The 17,374-nt window shown below is 38.9% G+C and overlaps 1 protein-coding gene across 1 annotated transcript in view; it reads right to left on the bottom strand.

The window, feature by feature from the left end:
* LOC141938502 (kinesin-like protein KIF20B) overlaps positions 1 to 16,373 on the bottom strand; it is a 38,128-nt gene extending 21,755 nt beyond the window's left edge. The window contains exons 1-15 of the mRNA XM_074857351.1: positions 16,303 to 16,373; positions 15,292 to 15,361; positions 13,675 to 13,831; positions 13,092 to 13,178; positions 12,858 to 12,965; positions 12,521 to 12,659; positions 10,118 to 10,302; positions 8,040 to 8,088; positions 7,196 to 7,390; positions 5,634 to 5,745; positions 5,115 to 5,186; positions 4,459 to 4,605; positions 2,491 to 2,653; positions 1,262 to 1,507; positions 368 to 507 (exon numbers count right to left, since the gene is read on the bottom strand). Of these exons, the coding sequence (XP_074713452.1) occupies positions 368 to 507; positions 1,262 to 1,507; positions 2,491 to 2,653; positions 4,459 to 4,605; positions 5,115 to 5,186; positions 5,634 to 5,745; positions 7,196 to 7,390; positions 8,040 to 8,088; positions 10,118 to 10,302; positions 12,521 to 12,659; positions 12,858 to 12,965; positions 13,092 to 13,178; positions 13,675 to 13,830 (1,799 nt within the window). The 5' untranslated portion in view covers position 13,831; positions 15,292 to 15,361; positions 16,303 to 16,373. The remainder of the gene's footprint in view (positions 1 to 367; positions 508 to 1,261; positions 1,508 to 2,490; positions 2,654 to 4,458; positions 4,606 to 5,114; positions 5,187 to 5,633; positions 5,746 to 7,195; positions 7,391 to 8,039; positions 8,089 to 10,117; positions 10,303 to 12,520; positions 12,660 to 12,857; positions 12,966 to 13,091; positions 13,179 to 13,674; positions 13,832 to 15,291; positions 15,362 to 16,302) is intronic.
* Between the last annotated feature and the right edge of the window lie 1,001 nt (positions 16,374 to 17,374).

The raw sequence follows: 17,374 nt of genomic DNA on the forward strand, positions 1-17,374 counted from the left end.
TCTAAGCTTCTTGAGCCAGAATACCCATCTGAAGTATCACTAAGACTGCAGTAACCAAAGAATTTGCAAGTGTCACTCTTTCTACAGACATCCTATCAAAGCTCTTCTGTTAGGGAGAGCTCTACAGGAACACTGCTGACAGATTACACACACACACACACACCCCATGCCCCCCAAATCAAAGCCTTTCCTACACAGTATTTTTCCTGAACTCATAGTCCAAACAGAAACTGATCTATTAACAGAGGCAGTAAGTCTAGCAGAAGAGTGTGGTCTCTTATAGCCAAGAGACAGATTTAAGAAATAAATGAATGGAATTTAATTTTTTTTAATCATTAACTTTAAAAACCACTTAAAGCTAACTTACTTGAAATATATTTCCTGCTCAGCAAAATATTGGGCAAATTCCTGCATCACCTCTTCACGAATCTTTAGTTCCAGCAGTAACTTATTCTTCTTTTCAGCAATAAGTTTGTTCTTCAACTCTTCTATGAGATTCAGCAGCATCTAGAATTACCATTAGTATTAAGTTTTTCATAACGACATGGTTTCCCATAAGTGAGATTTTTCTCATTCCTCAAACACTACAACACCACTTTACCCTTCCACCTGACAAAATTTCTTCCAGTTCTTTTATTAGCTTATTCATAAACAGGAAGATTTATGAGTAGATCAGAAGATCTCTTTGGTACTAACACAGCAGTTTATAAGTTTGCACAGAGCAGGCATTTGTAAAGAACATTCATTTTATTACAAGAATTCTTGAAGTTGTCTTAAACAGGCTTAAGCTCCACAGGATTTGGCTCTTGTTTTCCAGGTGCTCATTTTTGCGACAATATTAATGAAACCTCCACAAAACAGTTTCTAGTCCTCAGTTCCCTCCTCATCTTCCCTAGAAGTGACTAAATTTGCTGTTCCTTAAGGAACAGTTTTCAGCATTTTCTTGTACACAGAATACAGAGAAACAGTCTTCTGTATTGCTAAAAGCAGGTAATACTTGCTGTGCATTGACCACAGGCTACCAAAAGGAGAGAAAGCCAAATCTGCAATTCTTACTGCTTGGTCTATATTCAGACACATTATAGAGTTTTCCCACAACAGGCATCATCACATCATGAGTAATCCCACTTTTAGTTCTTAATGCTGGATTTAGATAAAATAAGGGTGATCAGAAAAAAAGGTGAGAGGGGGGAAAACCAGAATAATACCTTGCTTCAAGACTCCATGCTACGCTAATTCTTAACATACCCCTGGCACATACCATGTACTCTTTTTTTCCCATAATAACTTTATTATCTTCATGTTTCTGCACTGCTTCTTCTCCTGACATATGCTGTTCCTCCATCTCATTATCATCTTCAATCACATCTTCTAAGCTCCTGTCCCATAGGACAGTAACTCTTTTCCTTGAAATTGGCATTTTAATGTGACTAAGTAGTGATGATGTTGTTGATTTCTGGTCAAATGACTGATCTTGGACAAAAACAGATGTGTCCATAGCTAAAACCTACCCAGAAAACAAAGAATAAAGTCTTCAGTATTTTTTAATCCTCTACTGGCACTTCCAAGATATACCCGCTGCACTTCCCTATAGGTCTCCTGAGCACAGTACTCCCCCAGTCTATCATCTGTTCAGAGTCACTACTTCAACTGGTTTCCAGCTAGAGTATAAAGGAGTCACTTTAGAGTCTAACCCTTCTTTTGATTGCAGGAACACCAAGTTTCACTAGCTTGACAACGTACAAGAGGGTTGCCACCTCATGCACCTTCAGATTTCTGTATTTCCTATACTTTGAGTTTCTAGTTGCATTACACAAATGCCATCCAACAAATTCTGTTTGTTTTAGTGTTGTACTTAACCCATTTAGATGAGCCCACATTCTAATGGCCTGGATCTCTTGTCCTTTGAACATATTTAACTGTCAACAGAAGTTTTCCATGGTTTCCATTAAGGCTGCAGCACTGATCCCCAATACTTTTGTCTTCCAACTCCACCAGGGTTCTATCCCTGCACTTACTCCTACTCATTCTGCTTAACCTCCACCTTCCCACTGAAGCTCCTGAGGACATAAAGACAACCTTTCAAATTCTCTTTGGTGCTCAACCTACATACCTCAGGTGAGCAATATTCCACATTAAGAGAGTAGTAGTATATGGGGCAGCTAGACTTGCTACTAGGTGAGAGCATGCTATGACTACAGAAGAAAAATTCACCCAGATCTCATGGAATTTCTTCCAAATATAGCAAGTGTCTTGTCAGGCTGGATATTTTATGGGAATTACGGATTTTTAATAGGAAATATATGTCCCAACAAAGCCTTTTTAAAAGCTTTACAAGGAAATAAAGCCTGACTAGGAGCAATCAGAAAATACGATTGCAACATGAGACAGAAAAACCCAGTCACTAAATTCATATTCTTAGGAGTGAGGGAACCTGCTCTTTAAAGGCAAATCAGAAGTACTGATCAAGATAAACTGCAACACACTTACTTTTTGTGCAATGGCCGAGAACTTTAACACATGGAGTGTTTCATCATACGTTGAAGCACATTGGCTTATGTTTACTATCATGTATACACTCCCCTTTCCACTGAAGAATCCTTGAAGGAAATGAGTTAGTTTACTTTCCCGAAAGGGTATGTGCTGCTGCGACCTTTAAAGACAAAAGAACAGATGACCAGATGTTTAATAATTTCCAGTCAGTGTAAAAGCTACCCAGCATGAAGACTTAAAAATATTTATTAAAGTAGTAGTCATTAAATAAATTAAAATTGTTTTGGACTAGATGCAGCTGTTTGTAGAGAGACCATGTGGCTGTTGTGACTGTGGCTTTAGCCATTATCTTAGATAGGCTATAGCAATATAACCAATGGGAGCACTTAAATTGAAAGTGTTCAACGTTTAGCCTTGGGCAGGTCACACAGCCTCATGCTACACCAAACTATACCCCAACCTCTCTCTTCCCTTCCACATTAATGAAGAGAATATATCTAGTTCTAGGCATGCAGTATCCAACATCATCAGAGATCTCTCTCACTCAGTATCCGGCCTCTGAGAATGGACAAGAGCAAGTGCCTAGGCAAGAAAATGAGTATACACCAAACATATGGAGATACTTTTCAGAACTTTCTTCCTAATCTCCCAGCAGTTTGGCACTTCCTAAAAAAAAAAAAAAAAATAAATCACAATTTGTGCCCTTGAATTTAACAGCTGGGGATGTAGTTTTTGATGCTTATAGGAAATTTTATGAGAATTCCTAAAACATGACTGAACGCACACTTGCCACCAAATAGGTTGCCTGCATTTTGGACACATAACAGCTATTCAGTTACATGGACAGTGCTACAGAACTCAGGAAGGCAGCGACACTCCTACCAGAGTACATAGACAGCTCATAAATAGCTTTGCTGCAGGACTGGTAGTCCAAAATAATTTTAAGAAAGTTTCTATTTCCTATTCAACTTGCAAAGGGCATGTATTAACACTTTAACAATATAGAAGAAATGCTCTGAAGCATGATCTCTTAAAATTCCAAGTTATTGGGATCAGAAGAAGTCATTCTGAATACATTAACAGCCCTCTAAGCAGCCGCTAGTTTTAATGCATCCTTCCTATCTGGAAAGAACAGAAAAATAAGACAGACTGTAAATTCACAGAACATAATCAGGAACACACGCTAGCAAAGCTTCTTCATCTTAAGGTGTTACAGACTTTGAACAGGCTGTCAGGAAGAGTGCTACGGGGTAAGTGAATTTGGCAAAGCACATCCATCAGCAGACTGGGTTCATTTAACTTCTGGGACAGAAATAGAGCTGCAAATGAGAACATGTGGAGAAAGCAGTTCCTGGACAGTTATATCCAGCTGTGACTATATATTGTACTGTTTTTTAGACAACTAGCTTCTTGTATTATTTCACTCTTATTTAGATCCCCAAGGTAGGGCATAAATAGCAGGAAGGCTTTCTTTTGTCTGCATATGGTTAGCTGGATCAGGAGGAGAGTGTTAAAAGTTATGTCAGTATTTATTAAAAAACAGACAAATTTTGTCAAATGGTGCACAGTTATGATAGCACAGCAATGTTCTGCTGATGAAAAAATGTTACACTAGAAGTATTAGACAGTTGAGTTAGTTCGTAAGGAGTAATAAAAGGCTAAAAATTTGACACTTACTATGACACTGGTGAAAAGGGGGGTTTAAACTTATTCCAAAGTTTGATTTTTTGATAAACCAAGCTCAGAGGAGTAAAGTTAAATTGCTAAAATATACAATAGCATGCTTAAAGGAGATTAGAATTGATGATTTAAAGAGCAGAACAAGGCAAGTTTAAGATGACTTTGGTAGATCAACAAGTCTATACATCATTTCCACCAAAAACTTAGTATTAGCATTGCATATTTTAAACATTGTAGGTAATACCTAAAAGCCACAACCAGTTTGCAATTCGTACAAGGACTTACTTTGACTGTTGAGAATTCTTGAGTGCGTTAATACACTTGCCTAGAATCAGAAGAGAGGTGTTTATATTTCCACTCTCTTTCAATCTATGACCTTCACTGTGGGTCTTGGCATATCTTTCTGAACCAGCAAGATCACACAGTGACAATCTGAAAATAGATAAGGAAAACTCCCTTTATTTACCTTAGAACATGCACAAATTATTCACTTTTTAAAATGATCACTGTTTTTAGAGGAAGAATTTCTTGATCTTCATCTGCACAAACACTTCCATTCTTTTCAGTGTTGCTTTCCCAATCAAATTTTACATTACTTCCTGACAAATCTTTTCCCAACACACTTCTTATTTCCCCTCCCCCCCCCCGCCATCCTCTTCCTTTTGAGGACTTAGACGAGTTCAGGTATATAGCAGGCTAACAGAAACTTGTGCTGAACAGAGGGGACAAGATATAGAACAGCACTGCAACCTGATGGCTGGAGATAGAGGGCCAAGTACTGCATGATTGTAGAAAGTGGGGAAAAGGAGTGGGAAGTGGGTAGAAAGTGCATGAGCTTCTACCAGGAAGCACTGGGTATATAGTCAGTACCAGTACACCAACACAGAAGATAACTGACAACTTCATCACAAAAGAAGAGAGGGTCTCTGCTCTGAACTTACTCATTGACTCGGGTCACTTGTGGGGCTCCTGAATCTTCAATTTTTAGTATCTTAACTGTGAATATGCTGTGACTAAAAGGAAAAGTTTAAATCAGCAGAGAAGATAAAGTAGACTAATACCTTCAAAATATTTTTAGCCTCCACAACATCTGTTCAAAACACTGTTGAATCTGTCAACTTGTCTCAGCATATACTCTATCAGATACAAACTTTTAAAGAGATGCTGGTGTAGCCTTTATTTTGCTTTTTCCTCAGACATTTAGATGGAATAAAGCTAAGTGCTTTTGCTTGAAGGACAGTATTTGATAAATCTGTTAGCTTTTGTACAGGTTCATCTTACTGACGGATTGAATCCTTTTGACTAAAAACATTGGGTCACACAGTGCTAAAGGATGCCAAACCTAGATATCTAGACCCTGTTAAAGCCTCTTCCCCTCCTAAAAGTCACAATCCATATTTTAGTTCCCCCTTCCTCCCAGACACCATCCTATGCCCAGTGCTATTCAAAAAGTTTCTCACCTTCTGCTGGAGAAAGTATTTAGCTTCGTGCTTGCGATACTCTGGTGTTTCAACCCCAGTTTTAGAAGTCTAAAAGCTTCTTTAGAATCAGAAATCTGAACCCACTGCAGACCTTTAGGAAGAACAAACACAGTAATCTTGTAAATATCATTATCAAAAAGAAAGAAGGGATTAGGGGATAACGTATGCACACCAAGAATAATACGTTTATTTGAGACAAAAACATTTTACTAAGCATGCTTCAGACAGAAATTATGTGACAACAAAATCAAGATTCTTCCTTCCATGGGAAAGGAAGGGCACATATCTCTCATCATTTCATCCTATTAGCACACAGAAATATGCTCCATCCAAATTAAGTGAGCAACCTTAGCCTCCACTCTGAAAAGCCAAAGCACAGGGTCTAATATGAGCATGAACGCCCTATGTTCATACTCATCAAGGCAGAATTCTACCTGGACAGCTTCTCTGGTTTAGCCTACGATTTTGAGGGTGCGGGGGGAAAATCACCTAGACATCTTTCAGGGCCATCAAGTTAAAAAAAAAAAAAAAAAAAAAGAAAATCAGTGAAGAATTTTGTCTGCAATATGATGACTGTATATCACCTTGGTATGGGCTAGAGTAAATACCTACAACCCTACTAATGGAACTTAGAATATGAACATTATGGCCTCTGTTAAACTAGAGGTCACCAAAATTGTACTAGCAAAAATACCAGCTGTGACGAAGAAAAATAAGAAAATCATCAGCTGGTTTTCCTCAAGAACATCAGGAACAGCCTTATACCTCCAAATGTTATAAAAAGAGATTATGCTGAAGCATAGCTCAAAGCAGACTATTTCCTACTTCACACCTCTTCTAGTCTTTGAAGAAATGAAGGAGTTGGGTTTATCATCTGATTCAGCTTTTTGAATTATAATTTGGCATATAAAAGATAAAAGGAGCAGGCCAAACACCTCCAAAAAAGCCTTTAATCTAGAATTGGTGTCTTGATTTTCCAAAGAACCTATAAATCAAATAGGATTTGAAACCTGTTATTTCCATGGCCAGAAACAAACACTGAACTGTTAGAGTTCTGCTAACCCCCCGCCTCCCCCAACCCACAACAAATCACATCACAGGCTTCATTAGAGTACTGTAAAATGTAATTTGCAGTCAGACTGAACTTTCTCACATATTCTCTGAAAATACTAAAAAAATAGAACTGTTGAGCCAATTATAACTATAGGTAAGAATTTGGAGTCTTTTTTAAGAAAATGGAAAAAACCAAAACACTAAAAAATTTGTCAATTGTTCTCAATATTTCTCCCATTTCAGAGAAATATCAAGTCAGTGGAGTGCACGTAGGCTTTTAAGAGTTACAGTTAACAACAGAGAGAAAACACTATTAAAGGTACAGATACTTCTGTGTATGTAGATTGTTGCCTTTCATACCCAAGGCAGACATTTCTAGTGCCACAGTGAATACAGTTAGGAGTTTTCTAATCTAGAAATAAATATTATTACAGGAAGACTGACTTCTCAAATTACACGTTTGGCAATTTGCAATGTATTCTAATCACCTTTTACATAAGAACATCCCTTGACGTCTTGAGCAAGGCGTAGTGTTTTTCTTTTCTTGTCATTTGACATAGGAATCAGTAGATCATAAAAACATTCATTGTAAATCTCACAAAATGAAACCCAAAGAGAAAATTTCACGTGATTTTTCGCAGTTGTGCTAGATTGTTCTGAGCCTTTTAAGAGTTCTTCCAAATCTGTCAAGTACAAAATATTACAAGTCAGTATAGACCTTGTAAAATAAACTTTATTCAAAAAATTAGTAAGTGAAGACTGATATTACAGCAGCCTTCTAAAAAGCACTTACCCCAGACAAAAATCCCTTGAAACTTTTCTCCCCTTTCTTAAATATCTGGAAGTCACATGCTTACCCTACATATCTGCCAGACACCTCATCTACCACTTCCTTTCCCACTTGCAAATTCTATCAAAAACATGCAGCTTTGTTAGAATTATTCAAGTCTCTTCAATGTCTTTAAAAGAATCAAACTGACAAGTACATATCATTCTAACATTTTAAAGCAAACCTAGTATTTAGGTAGTTTTTAAATGCTAGAATTAGGTTTATCTAATTACATACAGGGTCAGGATACCACTAGAGACCATAGCATAAGTAGTACTATTTTTCCTTGCCATAGTTTCATCTCATTTAATGTCTGTTCAGGTAAACTTCTAACCATTTTATCCTTGTGTTTTCTGGCCAGATAAATTGATCACTATCCAATTCACAGGCATATAAAAATGCCAAGCAGTCATTTTATTATTAACATAGGCCAGAAGTCAGTTGTTGACTTTAAGAAAGCTTCTTTGCCTGCTTTAATTGCAATTCTTTAATATAAAACATACCCTTACAACCAACTGGTGCTTTGCTGTTAGTGCTATCTTGATGGTCTACCTACAAAAGAGAACAGAGGCTTTACGATACATCGTTGACAGTAGATCACCAGTTCCTTTTGTAACAGCTCCTACTAGACAGTAATACAGTGTAGTTGCAATATGCCAATACAAAGATCCTGACTAGGCATCATGTCTAGTTCAATGCACCTGTTCACTCCTATTGAAAGGATTGTTCTTACCTTAATACTCATCCCTGACACTTCCCTTACATCAGGCCCTATCACAGTACAGAGCACTTCAGCTCCCTGAGCCAGAGGAAAACTAGCCACAGAAAAATAGAGGGGTGGGACCCCACAGAGAAACAGGGTGATTTAACAGGATGATTTGCGGAACTCCAGTTGTAGTTTACACGTTATTCTTAACCTGGTGAATCTAGAGAGTCTGGAAATTTTTTAGTATTGGTATTTTGCTAATTCAGGATTCCGTATCTTACAGCTTCCTAGGTCAACTCTCAGAAATAGAGGTAAATGTAGAACACTTGTTCACTTAAGAAATTAAGTGAACAACTTACTACTACATGATACAGGCTGTATCACAGTTGAAATAAAGCCCAGGTTTTAGAAAGAGAAGGAAAACTTCCTTCTGCTGAATTCTTAAAAAAAAAAACCAAAAAAAAAAAAAACAAAGTAAAACAAATCCCTACAGATAGAGGTTAATACACACACACTCCATTCCCACTCTTAGTTTTGGTTGTTTGGTTTTTTTAGGCACAGAACTGCAAAGAAGTGCAACTCGTCTACCAAAACCAGTATGCTTAAGAGAAGAAACATGGATTAAAACACAGGTGTGATTTGGGTTGGGTTTTTTTAATGTTTTGTCAAGAGCATATGTCATATGTCAAGAGCATATGTCATATAAAGCTGGGATTCCATAAAGCAATTCCTGAAATAGTTAAATACGTGTGTAATCAAAACTTTCAGGTTTAAGCTTTACGCATATAAAACACCCACCCACCCTCTGTTGAAGTAGGTGCAAACTTTGAAAACTGTTGTTATAAGAACAATACTTCAGCTTAGAGATTTAGTGGCAAAACTACAGGGGACACATACATGATTGTTTTTTCTGAAGCCCTTAAAGACTGCTAGAGCTAGATAGAACATACGCCTGTGCTTTTGAAGTGAAGTCTTGAAGAATTCTGCTGCCACCTGCCTTCCACACTGGAGAATTCTAGTTAAGTAACTCGGATAAAAATCAAGGTAACAGATAGATTCCATCCCACAACAGCCACACCACTGTATTATAACCCAGCATACCACTAGGCAGATAATTCTTTTCACTAAAAATAAAAAATGCACTGCAATCCATTTCTAGTTCCAATTCCTAGCATATGCTCAGTTTTCTTACATTATTGCATTCATTTCAGAGTTAAAGACACCAGGAAAAAGGTATGCTTATACAAAATACAAATCCCCACAACTGTAATTGGACTAAACAGCTTTAGAGTTCCAAGCAATTCATGAAACTGAAGTGTATTTCTGGACTACTCAACAGTGAACTGTTTAAGAATAAAGTCCAGCAGAAACCTGTTTGAATTCAAATCTTTAGAAATCCAACAGCTTTATAGCTCTGCTGTTCCAAAAAACCCTTTGCTTCCTTTGAGGTTATTGGCATAGACTGGAAGAGGGGAACAACCTCAAAATCATTCATTTCTTTCAAGTATCCTGGAAGAGAGTAAATTGTTTAAAGGAGCAGACCTACTAGCATCCCCGCAGATGGCAAGACTATTTGCATTCCATCCTTATTAAGCACCAGTAACCCCAGAGGATAAATTATCAGATGCTCAAACTATAGAAAAAAACCTTAGTGTTTACATTCTGTAAAGTATTCAGCCACAAGGCAGAAATTCACAGAACAGGGTTCATCAGCAATATTGCTCACTTTGCTGCTCATCTGAAGAGCTACCTGACAGCAAAGACACGTCCATACTTAAATACAGAGAGTTGCTTCCCATTGAAAAATGAACATGGTAACATTGAGCTATCTAAAGATGCATGTACTCGTCAGTACAGAAGGAAGTGCTCCTCTACCTCTTTTGTTAGGCGAAGTATTGAATTTTTAATAGCAGTTTCTTCTTTCACTTGGTCTCTAGTCAGCCTTATATAATCTCTGCACCGATGGGGTTTGAAATCCATTGCTGTGTATAGCCTCCCTTGAATACTTTTAAACAACATATCCATAGTCCTTGGCAGAATACCGATGTCATCTTCTGTCCCTGAAAGCAACATACCAAAGAAAGACCCTAATTATTACTGTGAACAAGATATACAAATAAACAAAGACAGAAAGATAAGCAACTCTAATCTCAAGGCATACATGATGGATTTGGAGGCCACTTACAGCACGAAGCAGTGGGTTTTTTATTCTCAAGGTAATAGCAATGTCATTAGTGTTCTGAAAGGTATTTGGCTTTCAGCAACAGCTCATGCTCTACCCCTTAGACAGTAAGGGGCAGAACATAAAAACTGATGGGGTGTTCTGCATAAACTTAGCCTTAAGGAAAAAAAACAAAAAACAGACCAACCACAACCAACACACATTCAATAGAGATTTGCAGTTTTTCAATTGCATTTCATAGGCTGCCTTCACTCTCTCTCTCAAGGAAGTAATCTGCAAATACAACTGATGACTCCTCTCTCAGCTGCAGTCCTGTACTAATTCCACAGACCCTACCAAAAAAGTTCTAGAAGCCTTGTGAAGACTCACTCCTTTCCCTGTCCCAGACCCTTTCCTACCAAAGCATCCTACTTTTGCACATGAAAGGCAAAAAGTAGTCAGATAAAAGCCTCAGTGAACACTTGATCTTTCTGAATCCAGATGCAAGTTTAAAAAGGGTTCACTTAACTTTGATTTCTAAACCAGAGAGGAGAGGAAAGAGGGGAGAATGGAAGAGAAACAACTATCCTGTCTCAGACTGACAGCATTATCTTCCAGCCTCTGATAACTCCTACCGCTCCTGAGACAGATGGGCTTTCACCAGTTACAGCACTAGCTGTGTTGCCCAAGTCAGAACCTATGTAAAATCTAGCTGGCACTCAAACACCAAGCTAGGAACCAAATAACATACTAAAGTACTGTTGGATTACATTTGTTTCTCCTCATCTACTCGTAATTTTTTGTTTCTCGTAATGCCACTTGTAATTCAACCTCACATGAACAAAGTAGCAGTCACTGGCAAACAACAAACAGTCCTAAAAAACTGTTGCATCTTTCACTTAAGTCCCTTGCCATTGACTGAATACAGACTGCCATGTACTGCCAGAAAGGAAAGGCTATATTGACAATACTGGGAATAACAGAAGAGGAAATCATGGCACCCCGTAGGCAACATTCTGCCCTGACAGTTCTTATCACAAGTTGATAGTTAAGTCCTAGAAAAATATAATAGCATGAAAAAGTCTGCAGAGTCTGAAAAGACATGAATCAAAAAGTCTTGAAAACCCACACAATATAGCCCAAACTAGCCAAGCATGCGGGACTGTACACTTTAGGAATTTTGGGGGGTTGTTATTTACCTATTATTTATTAGGACAGAGCATGCCATCATTGCCCCAGATTAATGATAACTGAAAATACTGGCAGTAGTCTTTAGTTATAATCTACCTAACAGAAGATCACTTAGAAGACAATGTCACTTCAATAAAGATCAATTTCATATGGCATAAGACATATTGTCCTTCTACTACTTCTGTGTATAAAATAAGCATTATAGAATCTAGAACTGCCATTTTATTACAGGAGAAATTGTTTCCATCTAAATCAAGCCACCTTATTTGTTAAAATGTTTTGGAAAATAATTAAAGAATGACATCTTCCAACCAGAAAGGATATTGAGCTTTAACAGTACAGAAACAGTACATCAGGAGACAAGGTCTCCTAGGATATTATTGATAAACTCAGAAACTCGAGACAAGACAGAAATACTTGGAAGTACTCAAATATGTTTCAAAACATTTATGCTCTGCCTGTAATAATTGAAACGGACTCAAATACTATTCCTTATTTGGAGACAATGCATATAAGATGCATATGACCTTTATAATAATGATTAAGAAAATATGAGTCTGGATTTACACACTTTTCACATTCTGATATACAGAACACATATTTTCTTAACTCCCCCCTCCACCCTCTAGATACTTGGAGGAAAAAAGAAGTCACGTACACCTGGTTGAAATTATTACAGCCTTACAAAGCAATACCACTGTATGTTTACGTAAACTCTGGCAGTGACTGTCAGTTGGCAGTTTAGTGATATTGGTTATGGAAGGAGACTTTCAAAGGCTATTTATTATTATTCAAGAGAAGCCAATGTACAGGGCCTACAGCTTAAATAAAGGAGAGAGTTATAATATTTCTGCTAGAAGTAATCCTCTCAAAAAAAAAAAAAAAAAAAAAAGGAATTTCATTCAAGAACACATTTCTACTTATACCTTGGAATGTGTAGGTTTTCCCAGCATTTGTAACGCCATATGTAAAAATAAGACGATTATATCCATCTAAGAAGTCTTGCACTGGTTTCTTCATGGTGCCTTCAAAAAATTCTTCTTGAGTTGTTTCAGGGGCAAACACCTGAGCATTACCAAGAAACATCTTTATTTTGTTTCAGCAATCATTAGAGACTTTTAAAGAATCCTTTAAATTCTGTATGTTTATAATCTTAAAGACTATTGACAGTTTAAAAATCTAGTTGGATTGCTATTTAATAATATAAAGTTAAACAAATTTTTCCAGGAAAAGATTAAAAATTTTTAAAGACAATTCATTTACTTGTGAAAAAGTGAACTTCTGTCCAACAGTTTTTTCACTCAGTCGACTCAAAGAATATTGGGGTGGCTTCAGTATGACACTTGTTGAATCTTCAATCGAAACACAGCTCTATTAAAAGGAACCAGAAACAATGCAGGCATGAAAAGTGTATGAAAAGCTCAGCTTAGAGGAAAAAACAAACCAAAAACCCCAAGCATACATTTAAGGTATTTTCAAGCTATATAAATGTCACACCTGCAATTCATTTTCTCTCTCCAACGATGTAAATGGCCTAATACGCAGGCAAACTTGTATGTGTCCCTTAGGCTCCAAAACGTTCCTCTTAAATAAAAAAAAAATAAGGAAGTTAGAAATTTGACTAGCTTCTTTGTTGGATAGCTAGCATCTTAAGGCAGTTTTATTTTCACCAGGCTACTTTGAACAGACTTATTTGATGACAAGAGAAGCAAAAGTAATTCACTACATCAGTTTTCACAAGTGCTTAGGCCTCTGCAGAAGTTCGCTGTGATAACTTAAGAGTTCATAATCTTGCAGCATATATATATATATACACACACACACGACACTAAGGCAATGAGAAATCAAGAATGAAACCCACAAAAACATTCTATGATTAAGCTGCTCCAAGACTGATGCGCCCAATAAGGTATCAATGCAGTGCCACACAACTTAGTCTAATCCTATCTATCTCCTCCAAATTAAAAACATACTAAATATGCTTTTCATCTTCTCTGTAAAATTCTGATTATTCGTATTGATGAAAAGACTAAGCTTATTAAAAAATATCCAAACAATGCAAACGTTAAAGCTTTCTTACCTGGCTTGTGTCCGAGTCTGAAGAAACCAAAGAAAAATCACCAGAGAGATCTGTTTTAAGGTCTTCCACACTTACTGGCCCTGTTCTTTGAAGTGGCTCAGCACTAGCAATATAGGATGGTCTGAAAAATTCCTCTTTATCCAAATTTGGTTCCATCCTGCGAGATAAAATAAAATCCTTCTTTTGTTTTCTGATCACATAACATAGAGCTTCTGAAGTCTCTTATATAAGACAAGCCAATTTGAAACTGATAGCTGCAGTTTCTTTAAGGAGAAAGCTTTCTTTATCCTATTCAAAATTTACACAGCAAGTTTCTGATAGCTGGGGAGAGGGTCTGCAATGGAGTTCACATCACGATGAAACAAGACCAACCATTCTTCTTTCAATGCAAAGCAACTGTTTATGAGGGAAAAAGCCTTACACATATACCACAACCTTGCTAAAACCCATGTTTGACAAGGAAGATAGAATTAAAAAATAAAAACACCAAACAATCATATTGTTCCACATCCGTTTCTCCATCATCCCATTATTGTGTCCATTTAGAATAAAAGTTCATTGCAAGAGTAACCCAGACTTCATGGTTATCTCTGCAGGACCTGATAAATAATTGGTATTATAAATATAACACAATGTAGCTTAATGCATGACAGAGTTCAGAAAAATTCTGAAGACTAGCATATAGTTTTAGCTATTAAGGGGACACTAGAAAATTAGACCTCATGCCAGAGGGCAAGTTACAGAATTGCTTTTTAGTAACTTTTTCAGTCATTTTATAGATCAGCAATTCATCTATTAATCCAAAATTTAATGATTTTTGTGCATCTCAGAATCTGGGCAGTGAAAATTTGCTATAGAAAATGAAAGTAAATTGATTCAGCGTTGATAGTAGACAGGTAGATTTCAAAATAATCTTTAAAAAGTGCATTTTATTTCAAAATATTAGCATATTTTGTCTGCCCTTCACTCTCCAGTTGCTTTTTCCTGTGATGTTACAGACGTGGCTTGGCAGCTTTTGTTATGAATTAAGTTTAACTCATTGGGCTCACAGACTATGACAGCAACTCACTGGGCTCATAGACTATGGCAGCAAGCATTCCAGCAATTAGACATCTACCACATGGTCTCCTACAGTTTTGAAGCTTTGGACATGATGAGTCAATGGTCTAATACTACATTCCCATGTCTATGCTACAGCCACGTATATATATTTTGTCTCTAAATACTAATGGAGAACACACAGCATTCATTAAAACAGTGGACAGACCAGGGCTGGTTCAGAAAAGGTGTTGCCTATTAAGCAGTCGTAATATTTTTGTTCCGCCCAGCAAAAAACCTGAAATATGCCAGCACTTTGGTGTCAAAACATTTAACAGTTCAGCCTGACTATCTAGCTTGTAAAAGGCAGATACAAGGCTTCATGAAGCCAGACAAACTTCACCAAGAGGCAAATGAGGTAAAGCTATACATAAACTAAGCAGCAATGTTTAGTTTAATCTACAGTTCTTATTTTTGTCAGACAACTATATGAAAACCAGGAAAAACTTGGCCTGAAATACTGACAAAGCTTGAACAAACACCAAGTTGGGAATAAGCTACTACTGGAAAGAAACATACCTGTGCTGTCACGATCTAGAAGTCTTCCTCATCAGCTACACAAAGTCACAGGGCAAAACTCTTACCAGACCTTGACAGGAAACATAGTTGTTAGGTAACTGACAGTTTAGTTGTTTTAAATATAAGCTTATTTTAAAGTGTGATTTGTCGAGATTATGCTCTCACTCTGTGCTTTTTTACCTAAGGGGCAAAATACAAACATTAAGCTATGTATGCAAAGCTGGAATTCAAAGCATTCATATGAGCCCAGCATTCAGATAAGTCAGGTTGAACCACTAATAGCATGTAAAACACAAGATGCAAACTGTCCATCTGTCTGCACATTGTGTCATACAGCACTGTAATTACCTTAGATGTTCTGGGGTAAACAGGTATACTGCCCGGCTGTAGCCTCTAAAATGTACTTGTATACTGGGATACGTTATTCTAATTCTGCTTATCGTGACAACAGAGTTTAGAGCTGCAGACACCTTAAGAGAAGGGTATCCAGAATGGCACACAAAGCAAAACCTGGTCACGGTACACACACAACCTGTAGCACTGTCAGACAGCACAAGGGTTGAAAAGGCTCCAAACCTCACAGCTGGCAGCTTATAAAGAAACATAACGCATCAGTACTTACACTTTAAAAAATTTAAAAGAAAAGTTTTCCTCCGCAATTACCAATCTCTCACTGCAAGGCTTCGCAGTGTTGTCCCGTTCTTACGGGACACTGCCGCATGGCCTGGTCATAGCCCTGGACGCTACCCGTGACTTGCACGCCCCTCAGCAGTACCTAAAAGTTTTCACACACACATCCCCCGCTCCACAAGTTTTCACCCACCGTAGTGCCAGGGGAGAAGCGAGGGGAAGAGGCCTCAGCACCGCCTGCCACGCAGACCCCTCAGCACCGCCCGCCACGCAGACCCCCCCAGCACCGCTTCCCAGCTCCGCGACCCCGAGGTCGAAACCGCCGCCTCCTTCCCTCCTCTAGCGAGCGGCCGGCAGCCCGACAGCCCCACAACCCCTTACCGGAGAGCGCACGGCAGGCTGAGCGAGCCCAGCCACCGACCTCCGCCAGGCGAGAGCCGCTCGGCTCTGCTGAGCGGCCCTAGCAACCGTTGCGACTCACCAACAAAACTAAGGCACGGCCGCAATTCTTTTCAAATCTGACCAATGGCAGAGCTCGGCGCCGTCACGCGACCGCCGGCAAGGGAGGGCGGACGTTGCCGCGGCGAAAGGCTCGGCGGGAAATGTAGTCTGGGGGGGGGCACGCGGCGGGGCCGGGCCGGGCCGGGCAGCCCGGCTGGCGGTGCGGGGGGGAGGTTTCCTCTGAGGCGGCGGCTGGGCTTCGCAGTGGGGGCACGCTGCGCTGCGAGGGGTGTTCTCTGAGGCTTCTGTGTTGCAGGCACCCAGAGCCGCCAGGGCCCGCCCTCTCAGCGGCAGCACGACCTCGACTGCCCCGGGAAGGCGCCCTGGCCTTGCCGGGCCTGCCCCGCAGCCTGCCCTCACCTGCCTGCCTCGCCGTCTGCAGTGCCCGGGCTTTGGTCCCTCAGGTCTGGCAGAAGGATGTATGTAAGTTCGAGCTTGTCGATACTCTGGGTGATGAAAGTGATGCTATTTCCACAGGCGTTCTGCAGGCTGAGAGGCAAGCTGAGGCTTTGCAGTCTGTATATAATCACTGTTTGCAGGCAGTGAAAGGGAAGAGGCCAGGTGACGTGCTCAAGCTGCAGATGCCCTATATCGGAGCAGGGATCAGCACAATTGGGAAACTCCAATTTTAAATTCAGGCTGTCTTGTTCCTCATCCTGGATTACAATACTGACAGAGTGACAGCTGTAGAAAACACTTTGTAAGGTATCTTTGTTTAAAACTTTCCCCAGGTGGAAATTACTGTTTGGTACCAGGTTTGCATGATAGGGATTTAATTTCTTAAACATCAGTAAGAGAAATCCTTTGGCTTCATTTTCAAAACAGTATCATAATGCCAAACAGATCATCCTTTTCTAGAATGTCAGGGTATGGAAATGTACGGATTTAGGTAACAAAAATCACCATAAGTTTCTCTTTAGACTCAGACAGGAATTCTTTGAACTTTAATAAA

The sequence above is a fragment of the Strix uralensis genome, unplaced genomic scaffold (assembly GCF_047716275.1).
Source record: "Strix uralensis isolate ZFMK-TIS-50842 unplaced genomic scaffold, bStrUra1 scaffold_123, whole genome shotgun sequence".
NCBI classification, from domain to species: Eukaryota; Metazoa; Chordata; class Aves; order Strigiformes; family Strigidae; genus Strix; species Strix uralensis.